General features: G+C 42.2%; 1 protein-coding gene across 1 annotated transcript in view; it reads right to left on the bottom strand.

Annotated features, from left to right (window-relative positions):
* Nucleotides 1-10564: 10564 nt before the first annotated feature.
* KLHL7 (kelch like family member 7) overlaps nucleotides 10565-16099 on the bottom strand; it is a 45630-nt gene continuing 40095 nt past the window's right edge. Inside the window, exons 9-11 of the mRNA XM_073630091.1 lie at nucleotides 14721-14922; nucleotides 12217-12314; nucleotides 10565-11800 (exon numbers count right to left, since the gene is read on the bottom strand). Of these exons, the coding sequence (XP_073486192.1) occupies nucleotides 11517-11800; nucleotides 12217-12314; nucleotides 14721-14922 (584 nt within the window). The 3' untranslated portion in view covers nucleotides 10565-11516. The remainder of the gene's footprint in view (nucleotides 11801-12216; nucleotides 12315-14720; nucleotides 14923-16099) is intronic.

Below are 16099 nucleotides of genomic sequence, written 5' to 3'. Positions count from 1 at the left end.
TGGGTGAAGTAGGGTGCAGAGTGAGGGGCGCTGGATGAAGTAGGGTGCAGAGTGAGGGGCGCTTGGTGAAGTAGGGTGCAGAGTGAGGGGCGCTGGGTGAAGTAGGGTGCAGAGTGAGGGGTGCTGGGTGAGGTAGGGTGCAGAGTGAGGGGCGTTGGGTGAAGTAGGGTGCAGAGTGAGGGGCGTTGGGTGAAGTAGGGTGCAGAGTGAGGGGCGCTGGGTGAAGTAGGGTGCAGAGTGAGGGGTGTTGGGTGAAGTAGGGTGCAGAGTGAGGGACGTTGGGTGAAGTAGGGTGCAGAGTGAGGGGTGCTGGGTGAGGTAGGGTGCAGAGTGAGGGGAACTCAATCTGTGCCCGCTGGGTAGTGTTGAGTGCAGTGTGTATGGTGGGGTCTTGGGGTGGAGTGCAGGACAGTGTGGTTCACCTTTACCTGGCTCAGTCCTCTAGTACCCCTAGCATCCCCAGTTGTGCACACCATTACCAGATACCCCATAGGCACATCATTATCTCTTTCCATTACCCCATAAAACAACGGCAGACTTTCTACATGTATGTGCTGCAGCTTACACAAGTAATGGACCCGCCCTCCACGAACGCCTTTCCACATTGCTCTCTTCTATCCCCCAAACAATATTGGTCATACATCTACATCTTGCTGGACCAACACACAGGAAAGGAGCACACAGGTGATTTTGGGTAAATCATTAGTGATGATTCGTACACCAATGAATGGAACGAGTGAGCTACACAACTAGCTAACTAACTATGGTGTGAGCTACACAACTAGCTAACTAACTATGGTGTGAGCTACACAACTAGCAATTATTGACATGAGATCTCACAGAGCTCCAGTGAGTAGCAGATCCATGTACCTTACATCACAGGAAGCCATGAAATGCTACTCTTGGTCATATACTGGATCTCTAGCAGTTTTAGTACAGCGATGGAGACACTAAACGACTCTGACGCCCACCCACTGCATTCTGTCCCGTGTCCCCTGTATGAGTGTTTAATTTTTACTGTTTTGTTACATGTCTCCAACCATTGTGGTCACTGAATGGAAAGAAAACACACCATCAAAGAAACATGTAGATTTTTTTGGTGTATAAATTCATAAGAAAACTGTTTACTTTTTACCTAAGTTTGATCATAACATTTTGTATGTATGTTTTAAAACAATCAAAATAAATAGAATTGCATTGTTTGTTCTGTGTAATTGTCTGCATGGTGTGAATGCATAATTGTGAAACTAGCGTAACCCTATGGAAAGTTTTAAATTACGCTATTTTCACACTTATGCGTTTTGTGCGTGCCGTGCCTGCGTTTCCACAAAAATAGGTTGCATGCACCTTTTCAAAAACACAGCTACAAGGAAATCACGTGGTTTTTTTGGCCATGAGATTTCCCTGCGGTTGCCACACATGCACTACAATTTTACATGCATGTGGGTGCCATTCGGAATAAAAGGCAGCCCCGCACATTTTTGCAGAGCAGTGCGTTTTCACTGCAGGTGGTTGCACATGCGGAAATTGCGATTCCAACAGCCACACACACACAGAAGTGTGAACCTAGCCTTAGGGTAGATTGGGATGTGCATCTAAATCCCCCTTTACTCTGAAGCCCGATTCAGAGCCTACTGACAGGCAGTGAGTAAGGGATTCAACATCTCTTTGCCACCCATTTTAACTCCTAGGCCAGAGGTCTCCCAACTTTCTAAACAAAGCTAGTTTATTGTCCTTCATAATTTAGGGGGCCGGACTATGGCCAGAGGGAGTGAACATTTTTCTTCCATCAGTGGGAAAGAGCTGCATCCAGCCACTGCTTTAGGCGATCCAATGGAAGTGGGAGTGGGTACCTGTCATAACTACATACCTGCTACCCCCCACCCCCCAAAAAAAAAACATTCCAAATATAGGAGGGGGAAAGATGAGGAAGAGCAGAACTTTTCCATTGGGTGAAGTTCCGCTTTAGGCTAGCTAAACACTGATCCAAATGCATATTAAACCACGTTCCTTTGTGCACGAGATACTGGGGGAGCTGGCGCGCGGGTCCTGCGGACTCAATGTCCACCGGCCACCCGCGATCACTCCACAGAGAGGCAGAACGGGGATCTGCCTATGTAAACAAGACAGATCCCTGTTCTGACAGGGGACAACACTGAGATTGTCTGTTCTTTTTAATCAGGAACAGCGATCTCTGTGTTGTCCCAGTTAGCCCATCCCCCACACAGAACACTCACAGGGAACACAGTTAACCATTTGATTGCCCCCTGTTAACCCCTTTCCTGCCAGTGTTATTTATACAGTGATCAGTGCATTTTTTTTTTTTTTAGCACTGGTCCTCAAAAAGTGTTACTTAGGGTCAGATCTGTCTGCCGCAATGTCGCAGTCATGCTAAATATCGCATATCGGAACCATTACCAGTAAAAACAAAAGTCCCTAAATCTATCCCCTATTTTGTAGATGCTATAACTTTTGCGCAAACCAAACAATATACGCTTATTGGGATTTTTGTTTTACCAAAAACATGTAGCAGAATACGTATTGGCCTAAACTGATGAAGACATTTGTTTTACTTTTTTTTTGGATATGTATTATAGCAGAAAGTAGAAAATACTGTTTTGTTTTGTTTTTTCAAAATTGTCGGTCTTTTTTTGTTTATAGCGCAAAAAGTAAAAACCGCAGAAGTGATCAAATACCACCAAAAGAAAGCTCTATTTCTGGGAAAAAAAGGACATCAATTGTTTGGGTACAGCCTAACACGACCGCGCAATTGTCAGTTAAAGTAATGCAGTGCTGTATCGCAAAAAAAATGGCCTGGTCATTAACCGCTTCAATCCCAGAAGGATTTACCCCTTAATGACCAGACCATTTCTTGCAATACGGCACAGCGACACTTTAACAATTGCGCTGTCATGGAAAGGGAAAGGGACTTTTAATTTTTTTATTGTTTTTACTGGTAATGGTGGTGATTTGCAATTTTTAGCAGGACTGCGATATTGCGGCGGACAAATCTGACCCTAAGTGACACTTTTTGGGGACCAGTGACACCAATACAGTGATCCATGCTAAAAAAATGCACTGATCAATGTATAAATGACACTGGCAGGGAAGGGGTTGTTAACACTAGGAGTGATCAAAGGGTTAACTGTGTTCCCTCAGTGTGCGTTCTAACTGTGTGGGGGATGGGCTCACTGCAACAACACAGAGATTGCTGTTTCTGATCACTAGGAACAGCTGATCTTAGTGTTGTCCCCTGTCAGAACATTCTCAATCTGCCTCTTTGTGGCGCGATCGTGGGTGGCCAGCAGATATCGAGTCCGCCGGACCTGTGCGCGCCCACAGTAGCTCATGTACAAAACAATGTGCAGGTACGTCATTTCGTGCAGCTGGGCAGCCCTGCCGCAGTATATGTGCGGTGGGCGGTCCAGAAGTGGTTAAGGGGGTAAATCCTTCTGGGGCTGAAGTGGTTAAAGTAACTAAAGGCAAAACTTTTTTTTTTTTAGTTTTGGAGAGAGTAGACATGGATTAGTATACCAGTTGGGTTTTTATTGTGGTCTTTGCCACCGTTAGGAAGATTCACCCTCCTAATTTGTCCTGTTAATCATTGAAAATGAAAGTAAGGAAAAACCCACATTTTGAGTTGTCTCTGGAAAAGTAATAGAGGGGAAATTTACCAATGGGGTCACTAATTCCTCTCACTTCCTGTTTTGGCTATGGGACAGGAAGTGAGGGAAAATCTCCCCAATGGGACACAGATGGCGAAACATGAACTGATAGGGGTTATAACCCTTTCTTAGGCCCCTTTCACACTGGGGCAGTTTGCAGGCGCTATTGCGCTAAAAATAGCGCCTGCAAACCGACCTGAAACAGCCGCTGTGTCTCCAGTGTGAAAGCCCAAAGGCTTTCACACTGGAGCGGTGCGCTAGCAGGACGGGAAAAAAAGTCCTGCTAGCAGCATCTTCGGAGCGGTGTATAGCTCCTTCACCACTCCTGCCCATTGAAATCAATGGGACAGCGTGGCTATACCACCTGCAAAGCGCCTCTGCAGAGGCGCTTTGCGGTGGTTTTTAACCCTTTCTCGGCCGCTAGTGGGGGCTGAAACCACCCCGCTAGCGGCCGAATACCGACGGTAAAGCGCCGCTAACAATAGTGGCGCTTTACCACCGCCGCCGCCCCCGTGTGAAAGGGGCCTTACTCTAGCCGAAATAAAAATAAAAACATTTTTGCCTTTAGTTCTACTATAAGGAAACCTGCCATGAAAGAGTTACTGCTGACCAGTCCTACTGCAAATGCTAGTTGCCTGACGGTAGTGCCAATGCTCTTGCTTCAATCCTTGGTCACTGATCAGGAACAAGTATAGATATGGTATCTGACTTTCTACCTACATGCTCCTGGTTATTGACTTAAGAAATACACTAGCATTTTCAGGAGGTCAGAATTGGCAGGCCTGGAGGAGGGCACTGTGTGAGGCAAGTATGCCAGGAGCCTGCCCCACCTCCCCACGCAGCGGACTTTAGTTCCACTTTCATTTAACCACTTCAGCCCCAGAAGACTTTACCCCCTTCCTGACCAGAGCACTTTTTACAATTTGGCACTGCGTCACTTTAACTGACACTCGCGACGTCGTGCAATGCTGTGCCCAAACAAAATTTGCGTCCTTTTTTTCCCACAAATAGAGCTTTCTTTCAGTGGTATTTGATCACCTCTGCGTTTTGAATTTTTTGTGCTATAAACAAAAAAAGAGCGACAATTTTGAAAATAAAAAAAAAAAACAAAATTTTTTACTTTTTGCTATAATAAATATCCCCCAAATTAAAAAAAAAAAAAAAAAAAAAAAAAAAAAAAAATTCTTCAGCAGTTTAGGCTGATATATATTCTTCTACATATTTTTTGTAAAAAAAAAAAATTGCAATAAGCGTATATTGATTGGCTTGCGCAAAAGTTATAGCGTCTACAAACTATGAGAAAGATTTATGGCATTTTTATGTTTTTCTTTTCTTACTGGCAATGGCGTTGATCTGCGATTTTTAGCAGCATTGCGACGGACAGATGGGACACTTTTGACACATTTTTGGGACCATTGACATTTATACAGCAATCAGTGCTATAAAAATGCACTGATTACTGTCACTAAATGTCACTGGCAGGGAAGGGGTTAACACTAGGGGGGCGATCAAGGGGTTACATTTGTGCTCCCGCAGTGCGTTCTAACTGTATGGGGATGTGACTTACTAGGGAAGGAGACACATCGTTGTTCCTACTTAGTAGGAACAAATGACTTATCTCCTCTGCCCTGACAGCACAGGTATTTGTGTGTTTACACACAGATCCCCGTGCTGGCACTCGTGCACGGCTGGCTACGCTCATCGGGTCCCCCACAATGCAGCGGCGCGTGCTCTCGGGCGGCCACTAAGGAGAAGGACATACCCATACGGGATTTCGCCCAGGAGGGCCATTGTGCCACAGTATATCTGCGTGAGCTGGTTGGGAACAGGTTAAACACAACAGCGTTATGACTGTATTGCAGCTTTATCTTCACTGCTACTGAAAAGGAGAGTGGGTTGGGACAGCTTAGGGAGGTTTATGGAGCAGATTCGGTGACTAATCAAATGGATAGGATGATGGGTGGTCAAGAAATTACACCAACAGTGACCACACATCTTCATACCTTTCAGTAATGGTGGAGTGAGCAGGATCTGGAAATGACTTCGATTCAATGAAGGTTGTGTTCTCACAACAAATTACCGTCCACTATGTCCTTTTTTTGTCAAGTAGCCTGGCACATAAAAAGCAAGATAGAAAACAAGTCCTAGGCAGGTAGACGCTATGTCTAGTAAGCTTTTTAGGGCTTCATGTTCACATCTGATGGAAAGGTACTTACCACAGTATTATCCTTCTAAAAGTGATGATGTTTTTTTTATTCTATCAGCATTTTAGGTTGTGTTAAATGTTTAGTGATTTAGGGCTCTTTCACAATTTTAGAGCAGCCTAAAAGAGCATTAATGCAGCTATAGTGTTAACCACTTCAGCTACAGAAGATTTATCCCCCTGCATAACCAGGCCATGTTTTGTGATACAGCACTGCGTTACTTCAACTGACAATTGCGCAGTCATGCGACACTGTGCCCAAATAACATTTTTGTCCTTTTTTTTCCCAACAAATAGTACTTTCTTTTGGTGGTATTTGGTCAACTCTGCGTTTTTATTTTTTGCACTATAAACAAAAAAAAAAAACAAAAAAAAAAAAATCCGACAATTTAAAAAAAAAAAAAAACAAATATTTTCTACTTTTTGCTATAAAACATATTACAATTAATTTTTTTTTTAATTGAATCAATTTAGGCCAATATGTATTCTGCTACATGTTTTTGGTAAAATAAATAAATATCACAATAAGCGTATATTGATTGGTTTGCACAAAAGTTAGTGTCTACAAACAATGGGATATATTTATGGAATTTTTATTTTTACTAGTAAAGGCAGCGATGAACGACTAATAGCGGAACTGTGATATTGCGGCATACAAATCGGACACTTTTTTTGGGAACCAGTGACACCAATACAATGATCAGTGCTAAAAATTATGCACTGTCACTGTACTAATGACAATGGCTGGGAAGAAGTTAACATCAGGGGAGATCAAAGTGTTAACTGTGTGCCTAGCCTGTATTTTAGTGTAGTGGGGAGGTGCTTTTACTTGGGGAAAGCATGGATTCATGTCCCTGCTTTGCAGGAAAATCAGATCCATGCCTTCATTATTGACAGAATGACAATCTGCCTTGTTTACATAGGCAGACTGCTGTTCTGCCTGTGTACCCAACGATCAGCGGGTGTCCTCGGACAAGGAGTCCACAGGACCCACTGATCGACTCCCGTTGTGCAGAATCACAGCGGAAGCGAGCCGCTGGCGGCGTGCACTCACACCCTCTACCCCGAAGTGCAGAATCATGTGTGCGTATATATACACATACATATATACATACACACACACGTATTCCTGTGTAGCGTGGCTACCCTGTAGCAGTAAAACTGCTATAGGGCGATCGCAAGTGCTTAATGAGCATTTAGGATGTGTTGTACAGGCGTTCATGTTGCATCAGGCAACACTTCTCGTGTGTGTTTTTTTTTTTTGTTTAAAACAAGGCTGAAATGGAAAATACTCACTTTTGACGCTTTGCAACAGCCCAAAATGCACTGTAAATTCCATAGGCACGTTTACAGTGCGGTTGTGGTGCGTTTCAGTAGAAGTGAATGGAGGCAGTTGAGGAAGCCAGGCCTCAATAGGCGCATGACAGCCCGTCTGAAGTTTGCCAAAAGGCACTTGAATCTCTGACCATGAGAAACAAAATTCTCTGGTCTGATGAAACAAAGATTGAATTCTTTGGCTTGAATGGCAAGAGTCATGTCTGGATGAAACCAGGCACCCCTCATCACCTGGCCAATACCATCCCTACAGTGAAGCATGGTGATGGCAGCATCATGCTGTGGGGATGTTTTTCAACTACAGGAACTGGGAGAGTAGTCAGGATTGAGGGAACGATGAATGCAGTAATGTACAGAGATATCCTTGATGAAAACCTGCCCCAGAGCACTCTGGACCTCAGATTGGGCGAAGGTTCATCTTCCAACAAGACAAGGACCCTAAGCACACAGCCAAGATAATGAAGGAGTGACTACTGGAGAACTCTGTGAATGTCACTGAGTAGCACAGCCAGAGCCCAGGCTTGAACGTCTCTGGAGTGATCTGAAAATGGCTGGGCACCGATGCTCCCTATCCATCCTGATGGAACTTGAGAGGTCCCGCAAAGAAGAATGTGAGAAACTGCCCAAAAATAGGAGCGCCAAGCTTGTAGCATCATACTCAAAGACTTGAGGCTGTAATTGGTGCCAAAGGCACATTAACAAAAGTATTCTCAGCCTTTGCTCAATACTATGTACATGTGATTTTTTTTGTTTATTTTTAATAAATTTGCAAAGATTTCAAACAAACTTCTTTCACGTTGTCATTATGGGGTATTGTTTGTAGAAGTTTGAGGAAAACAATTAATTTAATCCATTTTGGAATAAGGCTGTAACATAACAAAATGTGGAAAAAGTGAAGTGCTGTGAATACTTTCCGGATGCACTGTATGGCATGCTTGGTTTCCGTTTTCATTGACCTTGAAAACCACTTTATGTGCAAGCTAGTTTTAATATTGGATAAAATAAAAAGATATAATAATGTCATGTTCTAGAACAGTGGCATGTGACCTAAAATTTGTATCAATTTTAAATTTTACCATCTTTCTCGATTACACCCCTCAAGTTTTTGTAAATATTTTATTATATCTTTTCATGTGACAACACTGAAGAAATGTCACTTTGCTACAATGTAAAGTGGTGAGTGTACAGCTTGTATAACAGTGTAAATTTGCTGTCCCCTCAAAATAACTCAACACACAGCCATTGATCTCCAAACCACTGGCAACAAAAGTGAGTACACCCCTAAGTGAAAACGTCCAAATTGGGCCCAATTAGCCATTTTCCCTCCCTGGTGTCATATGACCCGTTAGTGTTACAAGGTCTCAGGTGTGAATGGGGAGCAGGTGTGTTAAATTTGGCATTATCACTCTCTCATACTGGTGACTGGAAGTTCAACATGGCACCTCATGGCAAAGAACTCTTTGAGGATCTGAAAAAGAGAATTGTTGCTCTACATAAAGATGGCCTAGCATTATAGGAAGATTGCCAAGACCCCGAAACTGAACTGGAGCATGGTGGCCAAGACCATACAGCGGTTTAACAGGACAGGTTCCACTCAGAACAGGCCTTGCCATAGTCGACCAAAGAAGTTGAGTGCACATGCTCAGCGTCATATCGAGAGGTTGTCCTTTGGAAATAGATGTATGAGGGCTGCCAGCATTGATGCAGAGTTTGAAGGGGGGGGGCAGCCTGGCAGCGCTCAGACCATACGCTGCACACTACATCAAATTGGTCTGCATGGCTGTTGTCCCAGAAGGAAGCCTCTTCTAAAGATTATGCACAAGAAAGCCCGCAAACAGTTTGCTGAAGACTAAGGACATGGATTACTGGAACCATGTCTTGTAGTCTGATGAGACCAAGATAAACATATTTGGTTCAGAGGGTGTCAAGCGTGTGGCGGCAACCAGGTGAGGAGTACAAAGACAAGTGTGTCTTCCCTACAGTCAAGCATGGTGGTGGGAGTGTCATGGTCTGGGGCTGCATGAGTGCTGTCGACACTGGGGAGCTACAGTTTAAGGGAACCACCAATGCCAAGATGTATTGTGACATACTGAAGCAGAGCATGACCCCCTTCCTTCGGAGACTGGGCCGCAGGGCAGTATTCCAACATAACAACCCCCAACACACGTCCAAGACGACCACTGCCTTGCTAAAGATGCTGAGGGTAAAGGTGATGGACTGGCCAAGCATGACCTCAGACCGAAATCCTATTAAGCATCTGTAGGGCATCCTCAAACTGAAGGTGGAGGTGCCCAAGGTCTCCAACATCCACCAGCTCCGTAATGTTGTCATGGAGGAGTGGAAGAGGACTCTAGTGGCAACCTGTGAAGCTCTGGTGAACTCCATGCCCAAGAGAGTTAAGGAAATGCTGGAAAATAATGGTGGCCACATAAAATATTGTCACTTTTGGCCCAGTTTGGACAATTTTCACTTAGGGGTGTACTCACTTTTGTTGCCAGCGGTTAAGACATTAATGGCTGTGTGTTGAGTTATTTTGAGGGGACAGCAAATTTACACCGTTATACAAGCTGTACACTCACTACATTGTAGCCAAAGGTCATTTCATTGGTGTTCAATTGGCAGGATGTCCTGCAATTGAAGATGAGACTTCCCACAGCGATCAGGGTGGGTGTGACAGAGAAGTGTGTCACCCGTAGAACATAGGAATATAACTCCACTCTAATGTTCTCTTTAGTGTTGTGAATTTACCATCAGAAGAAAACAATTCGTTGCAGATTTGGTGAGTGTGGAGAAAACTGGCTGACAGGCTGTAAATAATGTTAGCAGTCAACAGTAAAAATCCCTTAGAGCAGTGGTCTCCAAACTGCAGCTCTTTGCTTGCTTTTATTCAGCCCTTGGGATATTACTCCCCCCACTGTGAGCAACAGGGGAGCATAGTTCCTGCCACTCTATTCCTCCCACCGACACCAACGATGGGGCACTATGCCTCCCACCGACACCAACGATGGGGCACTATTCCGCCTCCTAGAAAGATGGGGCACCGTTTGCTGGCCCTTTGTTTGGAAAGTTTAGAGACCCCTGCCCTAAAGTATCAATATATGTATAAAATACATCACTGGTGTTCTGAAAGTAGGCAATGTATAAAAAAAAAAAAAAAAAAAAATATGGACTAGTCAAAATTGGGTTTACCTTTTTATTTAAAAAAAACAAAAAAACAAAAAAACAAAAAAACAAAAAAACAAAAAAACAAAAAAACAAAAAAACAAAAAAACAAAAAAACAAAAAAACAAAAAAACAAAAAAACAAAAAAACAAAAAAACAAAAAAACAAAAAAACAAAAAAACAAAAAAACAAAAAAACAAAAAAACAAAAAAACAAAAAAACAAAAAAACAAAAAAACAAAAAAACAAAAAAACAAAAAAACAAAAAAACAAACAAAAAAATTCGCAAAACATACAAACTTAAAACAAACATTGTTCAATATAACACACAATTAAGCTGCAATATTGGGAGGAGGTTCCTAAATACTTCAAAAGTCTATCAGATGTTACTAATTCTATTAGGGGCCCACACTCAGTGTATACAAGTACATCCTTTAAGGCAGTTTGATGCCCTGTGCATTATTCTTTTTGCTTAGGGAAAGGTGATCATAAGAAAATAGGACAACCGTCAAGAATTCCATGCAAACATGGGGAACATAGATGTGGTTTCCATGAGGAAATGAGCATGAGACTCCAGCCCTGCAAGGCAAACCCTATTTTGCTATAGTATAAGCACAGGCCATTTCTACAAGTCAAGGTACACAGACACACCTTTTTGCAATATTCGTCTACCAAAACACTTTGCAGCACAGACTTTTGCAGCATGTGTATAAAAACCCCTTTCAACATTAGGATGATTAAGTGGCATCCTGCCCATCCCAGTGCATTCTAGAACATAATATACAGAAGAAATATGCATTTCCTTTGATCTGCTTATGTGTGCATATAGTTATGAGCCCAAACTATTCAGCAAGTGCACTATATTAAAACGTTGAAGTCCACATTAATACACAGTAAAAAAATTAGCTTTTTAAACTAGCAAACTGCTCCAACGTTTTAAACTCCTGGGAGTACAGGAGCAGATTAAGGGCAAGACATCCATTCGGGAGATTGTAGAGAGCTTGCAGTCCATAGTGTTACAATCACCTTATCTTTTGCCCATCCTCTGTAATATGGTACATGATGAAATGTGATGCCCATAAATAGAAAAGGACAGACAGGTTACAGATAGTTGGTTACTGGGAAGATTTATTTTCCACATTACAAAAATCTTCATGTTTCCAGTGTCTCTTCATTTGCCCCGCAAGTGTCCACAACACATATTAGACAGCTGGTCACAGGAAAGGCTCGCACTTTGGAGTTAGCAAGCCACTTGTCCGTCTCTGTGTTGTACTCTAATATATGTCCTAAACGGCCCACTCCCTGGAAACCAGCCAGTACATAAATAACTGAGCCGACTGCTGCACATTTCACTGTCACCCCTTTCCAAGGCATTGGAGACACCATCTTCCATTCGTTAAGTTTGATATCGTAATATTCAACACTGTCCAGGCCACCTGAAAATATACCACAAATCACTGTCAGCATGGATAACTGCACAGCATGTGACAGTGCTACCAGACAACCATACTGCTGATAAGTGTGATGCAATCAAAGGCACTAGGGCAATAGAGAACACATATCCACAACCTAATCGCTGAACAATGCTGGGATTTTTTTTTTGTTATTTCTGCAGCGTCTATCAAAAATGCATTATTTACAAAGAGGCCTCAGCACTAACAGACAGGATGTCCCAACCCTGTGCAAATACCAAACTTCCAGAAGATTAGTATTATAATCATATTTGGACTTCCAGTGGCACACTGGGGAGACACGCTGGCACTGTGAGGGTAGGATGCTAGATGCAGAACTGGGCTTTACCAGACAAAAAAAAAAAAAAATATCAAATATGCTGTTTGAGGAGAGCACATACCTAAACCATTCTGTCCCCCAATGGCAAATATTTTGTCTTTCACAAAGACTAGTCCATGGTTTTTCCGTGCTTCAATCATTGGGCACAATTCAGTCCACCTAGATGAATAAATTGGTTAATTTTTCTAAAGAAAGAAAAAACACAAAGCATAACAGGTGCTGTCTGAGTGACGCTAAAATATTATATATATACATACACACACACACTTTAATTATCTCTATGATCGGTTAAAAAAAAAAAAAAAAAAAAAAAAAAAAAAAAAAAAAACTTACAGTTGCTGTAACATCCCTATTACAACGTTACATATTTTCTAGATTGCAAGCTCTAATGAGCAGGGATCTGATTCCTCCTGTATTGAATTGTAACTGTACTGTCTGCCCTCATGTTGTAAAGCTCTGTGCAAACTGTTGGCGCTATATAAATCCTGTATAATACGCAGGTGTATGCCAGCACACAGCATAAGTGTATATAGTAGGGATGCACCAATACCAGACATTTGAGCGAGTTTTAATACTCGCCCAAATGCTCCCGATACTTTGTAGTGCTTTTTGCATCTATACAAAATGAATGGGTGCAAATCTTGCTGCAAAGAATCACATGTGATTTGAACAAAAATGCAGTACGATTCTTGTCCGAATCACATGCGATTTCTTCCACTGCTGGGGTGTGGGTGTAATATATATATATATATATATATATATATATATATATATATATATATATATATATATATATATATATATATATATATATATATATATATATAATATTATATTATATATGTGTACACACACACACACACACACTAAAGTGCCATCTAGTGGGGCAGTTTAGAACTCACAGTACATATCTGGTAGGAAATTAGAACCGCTGAAGGTGCTCACAGGGCTAGAGAAGATGTAGAGGCCGTCCGCTCCAAAAACGACATCACTTCCACCCTATACTCACAGGGTCCAGGAACTTCTCCAGCGTCCCTGATTTTCTAACAGACATGTACTATGAGTTTTAACATTGTTTAAACTGACTAAAGGGCACATTAATCCCTTGTACAGATGTATTCCCTGAAAGTCCTACATATGACTAGCGTTTCCTCTGACAGTTAATTTACTTAACAAAAAGTAATTTCCGCTACCACAAGTTTCTCATTTTAACGGTTAAATACGTTAGTGCATTTTAAAATGATAAGCTTTACCCAGTTCCCGACCAGCTCACGCAGATATACTGCGGCACAGTGGCTCTCCTGGGTGAAATCCCGTATGGGTACGTCCTTCCCCTTAGTGGCCAGCAGAGGGCGCGTGATCGCGTGCACAAGGATTTGTGTGTGTAAACACACAAATTCCTGTGCTGTCAGGGCAGAGGAGACATGTCGTTTGTTCCTACCAAGTAGGAACAGTGATATATCTCCTCACCTAGTAAGTCACATCCCTATACAGGTAGAACACGCTGCGGGAACACACATTTAACCCCTTGATCGCCCCCTAGTGTTAACCCCTTCCCTGCCAGTGTCATTTCCACAGTAATCAGTGCATTTTTATAAAATGTCAATGGTCCCAAAAATCTGTCAAGTGTCCAATTGGTCCGCCGCAATACTGCTAAAAAAAAAAAAAAAAAAAAAAAAAAAAAACGCAGATCACAGCCGTTACTAGTAAAAAAAATAAAGCCATAAATCTTTTCCATAGTTTGTAGACGCTATAAAACTTTTGCACAAACCAATCAATATGCGCTTATTGCAATTTTTTTTACCGAAAATATGTAGAAGAATATATATATCTGCCTAAATAGATGAAGATTTTTTTTTTTTTTTTAATTTTGGGGATATTTATTATAGCAAAAAGTAAAAAATGTTTTTCTTTCAAAATTGTCGGTCTTTTGTTTATAGTGCAAAAAAAAAACAAAAAAACGCAGAGGGGATCAAATACCACCAAAAGAAAGCTCTATTTGTGGAAAAATATGACACAGTTCCAAGTTGTAAAAAGTGCTCTGGTCAGGAAGGGGGTAAAATCTTCCGGGGCTGAAGTGGTTAATACCATAACTGTTATAAATTAAAATTATATAAAAAAAAAATAAAAATAAAAAAACACCACCATCAAGCTTCTGAGGGCTCAGACTCACCCCTCTACTGGATGTCAGATCATAAAGATCAGCTGCATTTACTGGACACACGTGAATTTGTACAAATAAGCAAAACATCCTGGTGTGAGGAAATGCATTGGACAAGGCAGCACCGATGGCCTTATGCTGGCCATAGCAAACTAAACATGTCTTGTATCTGAATTACCTACAGGGGGAATAATCTGCAGAACATTCTGCCAACTTGTGCCAATTCTCAAACACATTGCCCAATGTACCATGGTCGACTGATCTTTATTATCTTGAGGTTAGATGAAGGGGTTAAGTTTCTGCCTACTGAAGGAAATTCTTGGTGTCAGGTGAACACTCCCTTCAGCAGTTTCCTCCCTATAGAAACACATTTCACAACACAACATTTCATTGAACATACATACGTTTCAGTTGTTGGATCGTACACCTCACAGCAATTCAGCACTCGTCCAGATACGTTGTTTCCCAGACTGCCTCCACATACATAGATAAGCCCATTGGCCTCCACCATCCCATGACTGCAGCGCTGTGTAAGCATACTGGGCTTTGTGTGCCAGCTTTCTGTTCTGGTATCATAACATTCAAATAAGTAGAGGGCAGAGTTTCCTGTAAACACGGAAAAACAAGCATGAATCAGCGATCCAAAGTAAAGTCCAATTGAATAAAAATATGGAGTGTAATACTGAAGGCCACCAAAAAGAAAGGCCTCAGGTTAGTACACAGGTGAAGACTCCCACAGAGAAAAATATATTGTGTATATTAAGATGACCATACACTTACTGATCTCACTGCCAAATGGATGAGTGATTTTGAAGGCTTGTTCTAAACAAGATTTACTGAAATACAGCAAACTAAACCCACCGTTCTCAATGCAACATTTAGCAAATTTATGAAAATCCAGGTGATTAGGCAGGGAGGTAAACATTACAGATATTGCCATTGATAATGAGCTTGAAATTTTAGCATCTGAGCAAGTAGTGTTGATTTACTTAAGGCAAAGAGACTGTGCAGGAGACACTTTGTTTATTAAAAAATAAAAAAATAAAAATGTCCCGCAATGTAAATCCATCTCACGTCGCCAGACGAGCCAAAAAAAAAAAAAAAAGCAGCAACAGCTCCACCTCCATGGGAGGCTCCTGAGTGACGCTTCTTCTCAGTGACAGCTGTTATATATCTGAGGGCGGGGGCCACCCGGTGATGTACCCCATCCCCAGACGCCAAGTGACATCAGAAGAAGGCAGGGGTCGTTGCTTATGTCACCGAGTGGCCCCGCCCTCAGCTATATAACAGCTGTCACCAAGAAGAAGAGTCATTCGGCGGGAGCCTCCCAAGGACGCGGAGCTGTTGCGGCTTTTTTTCCCTTTCTCGGCTCGTCGGGCGACGCGAGATGGATTTACATTGTGGGACATTTTTATTTTTTAATAAAGGACCTGTCCCAAAGTGTCTGTCGTTTTTACTATTTTTGACACCTTTTTCTGTGAAATGGTAGGGGTACAAAGTACCTGTTACCAATTCACATAGATGGGGGGGGTGGGTCGGGATCTGGGGGTCCCCTTGTTAAAAGGGGGCTTCCAGATTCCGATAACCCTTGCCAGGTGGTTGTGGGGCTCTGCGGGCGGAGGACTTGTGGGGATGAGGCCCTTGTCCCCATCAACATATGGGGGGGGGGGGGGGGTGGGGGGGGGTGTTCAGCTCATCCTTAGTTACAACCAAAAACGTAAACGTATTTTATTGGGATAGAACACCACAAAGTGGCACATAGTTGTGAAGTGGCAGGAAAATG

Source organism: Aquarana catesbeiana, linkage group LG05, assembly GCF_042186555.1.
Source record: "Aquarana catesbeiana isolate 2022-GZ linkage group LG05, ASM4218655v1, whole genome shotgun sequence".
Taxonomy (NCBI): Eukaryota; Metazoa; Chordata; class Amphibia; order Anura; family Ranidae; genus Aquarana; species Aquarana catesbeiana.
Note: the sequence above shows the minus strand (reverse complement) of the source record. Positions and strands in the feature narration are given on the sequence as shown.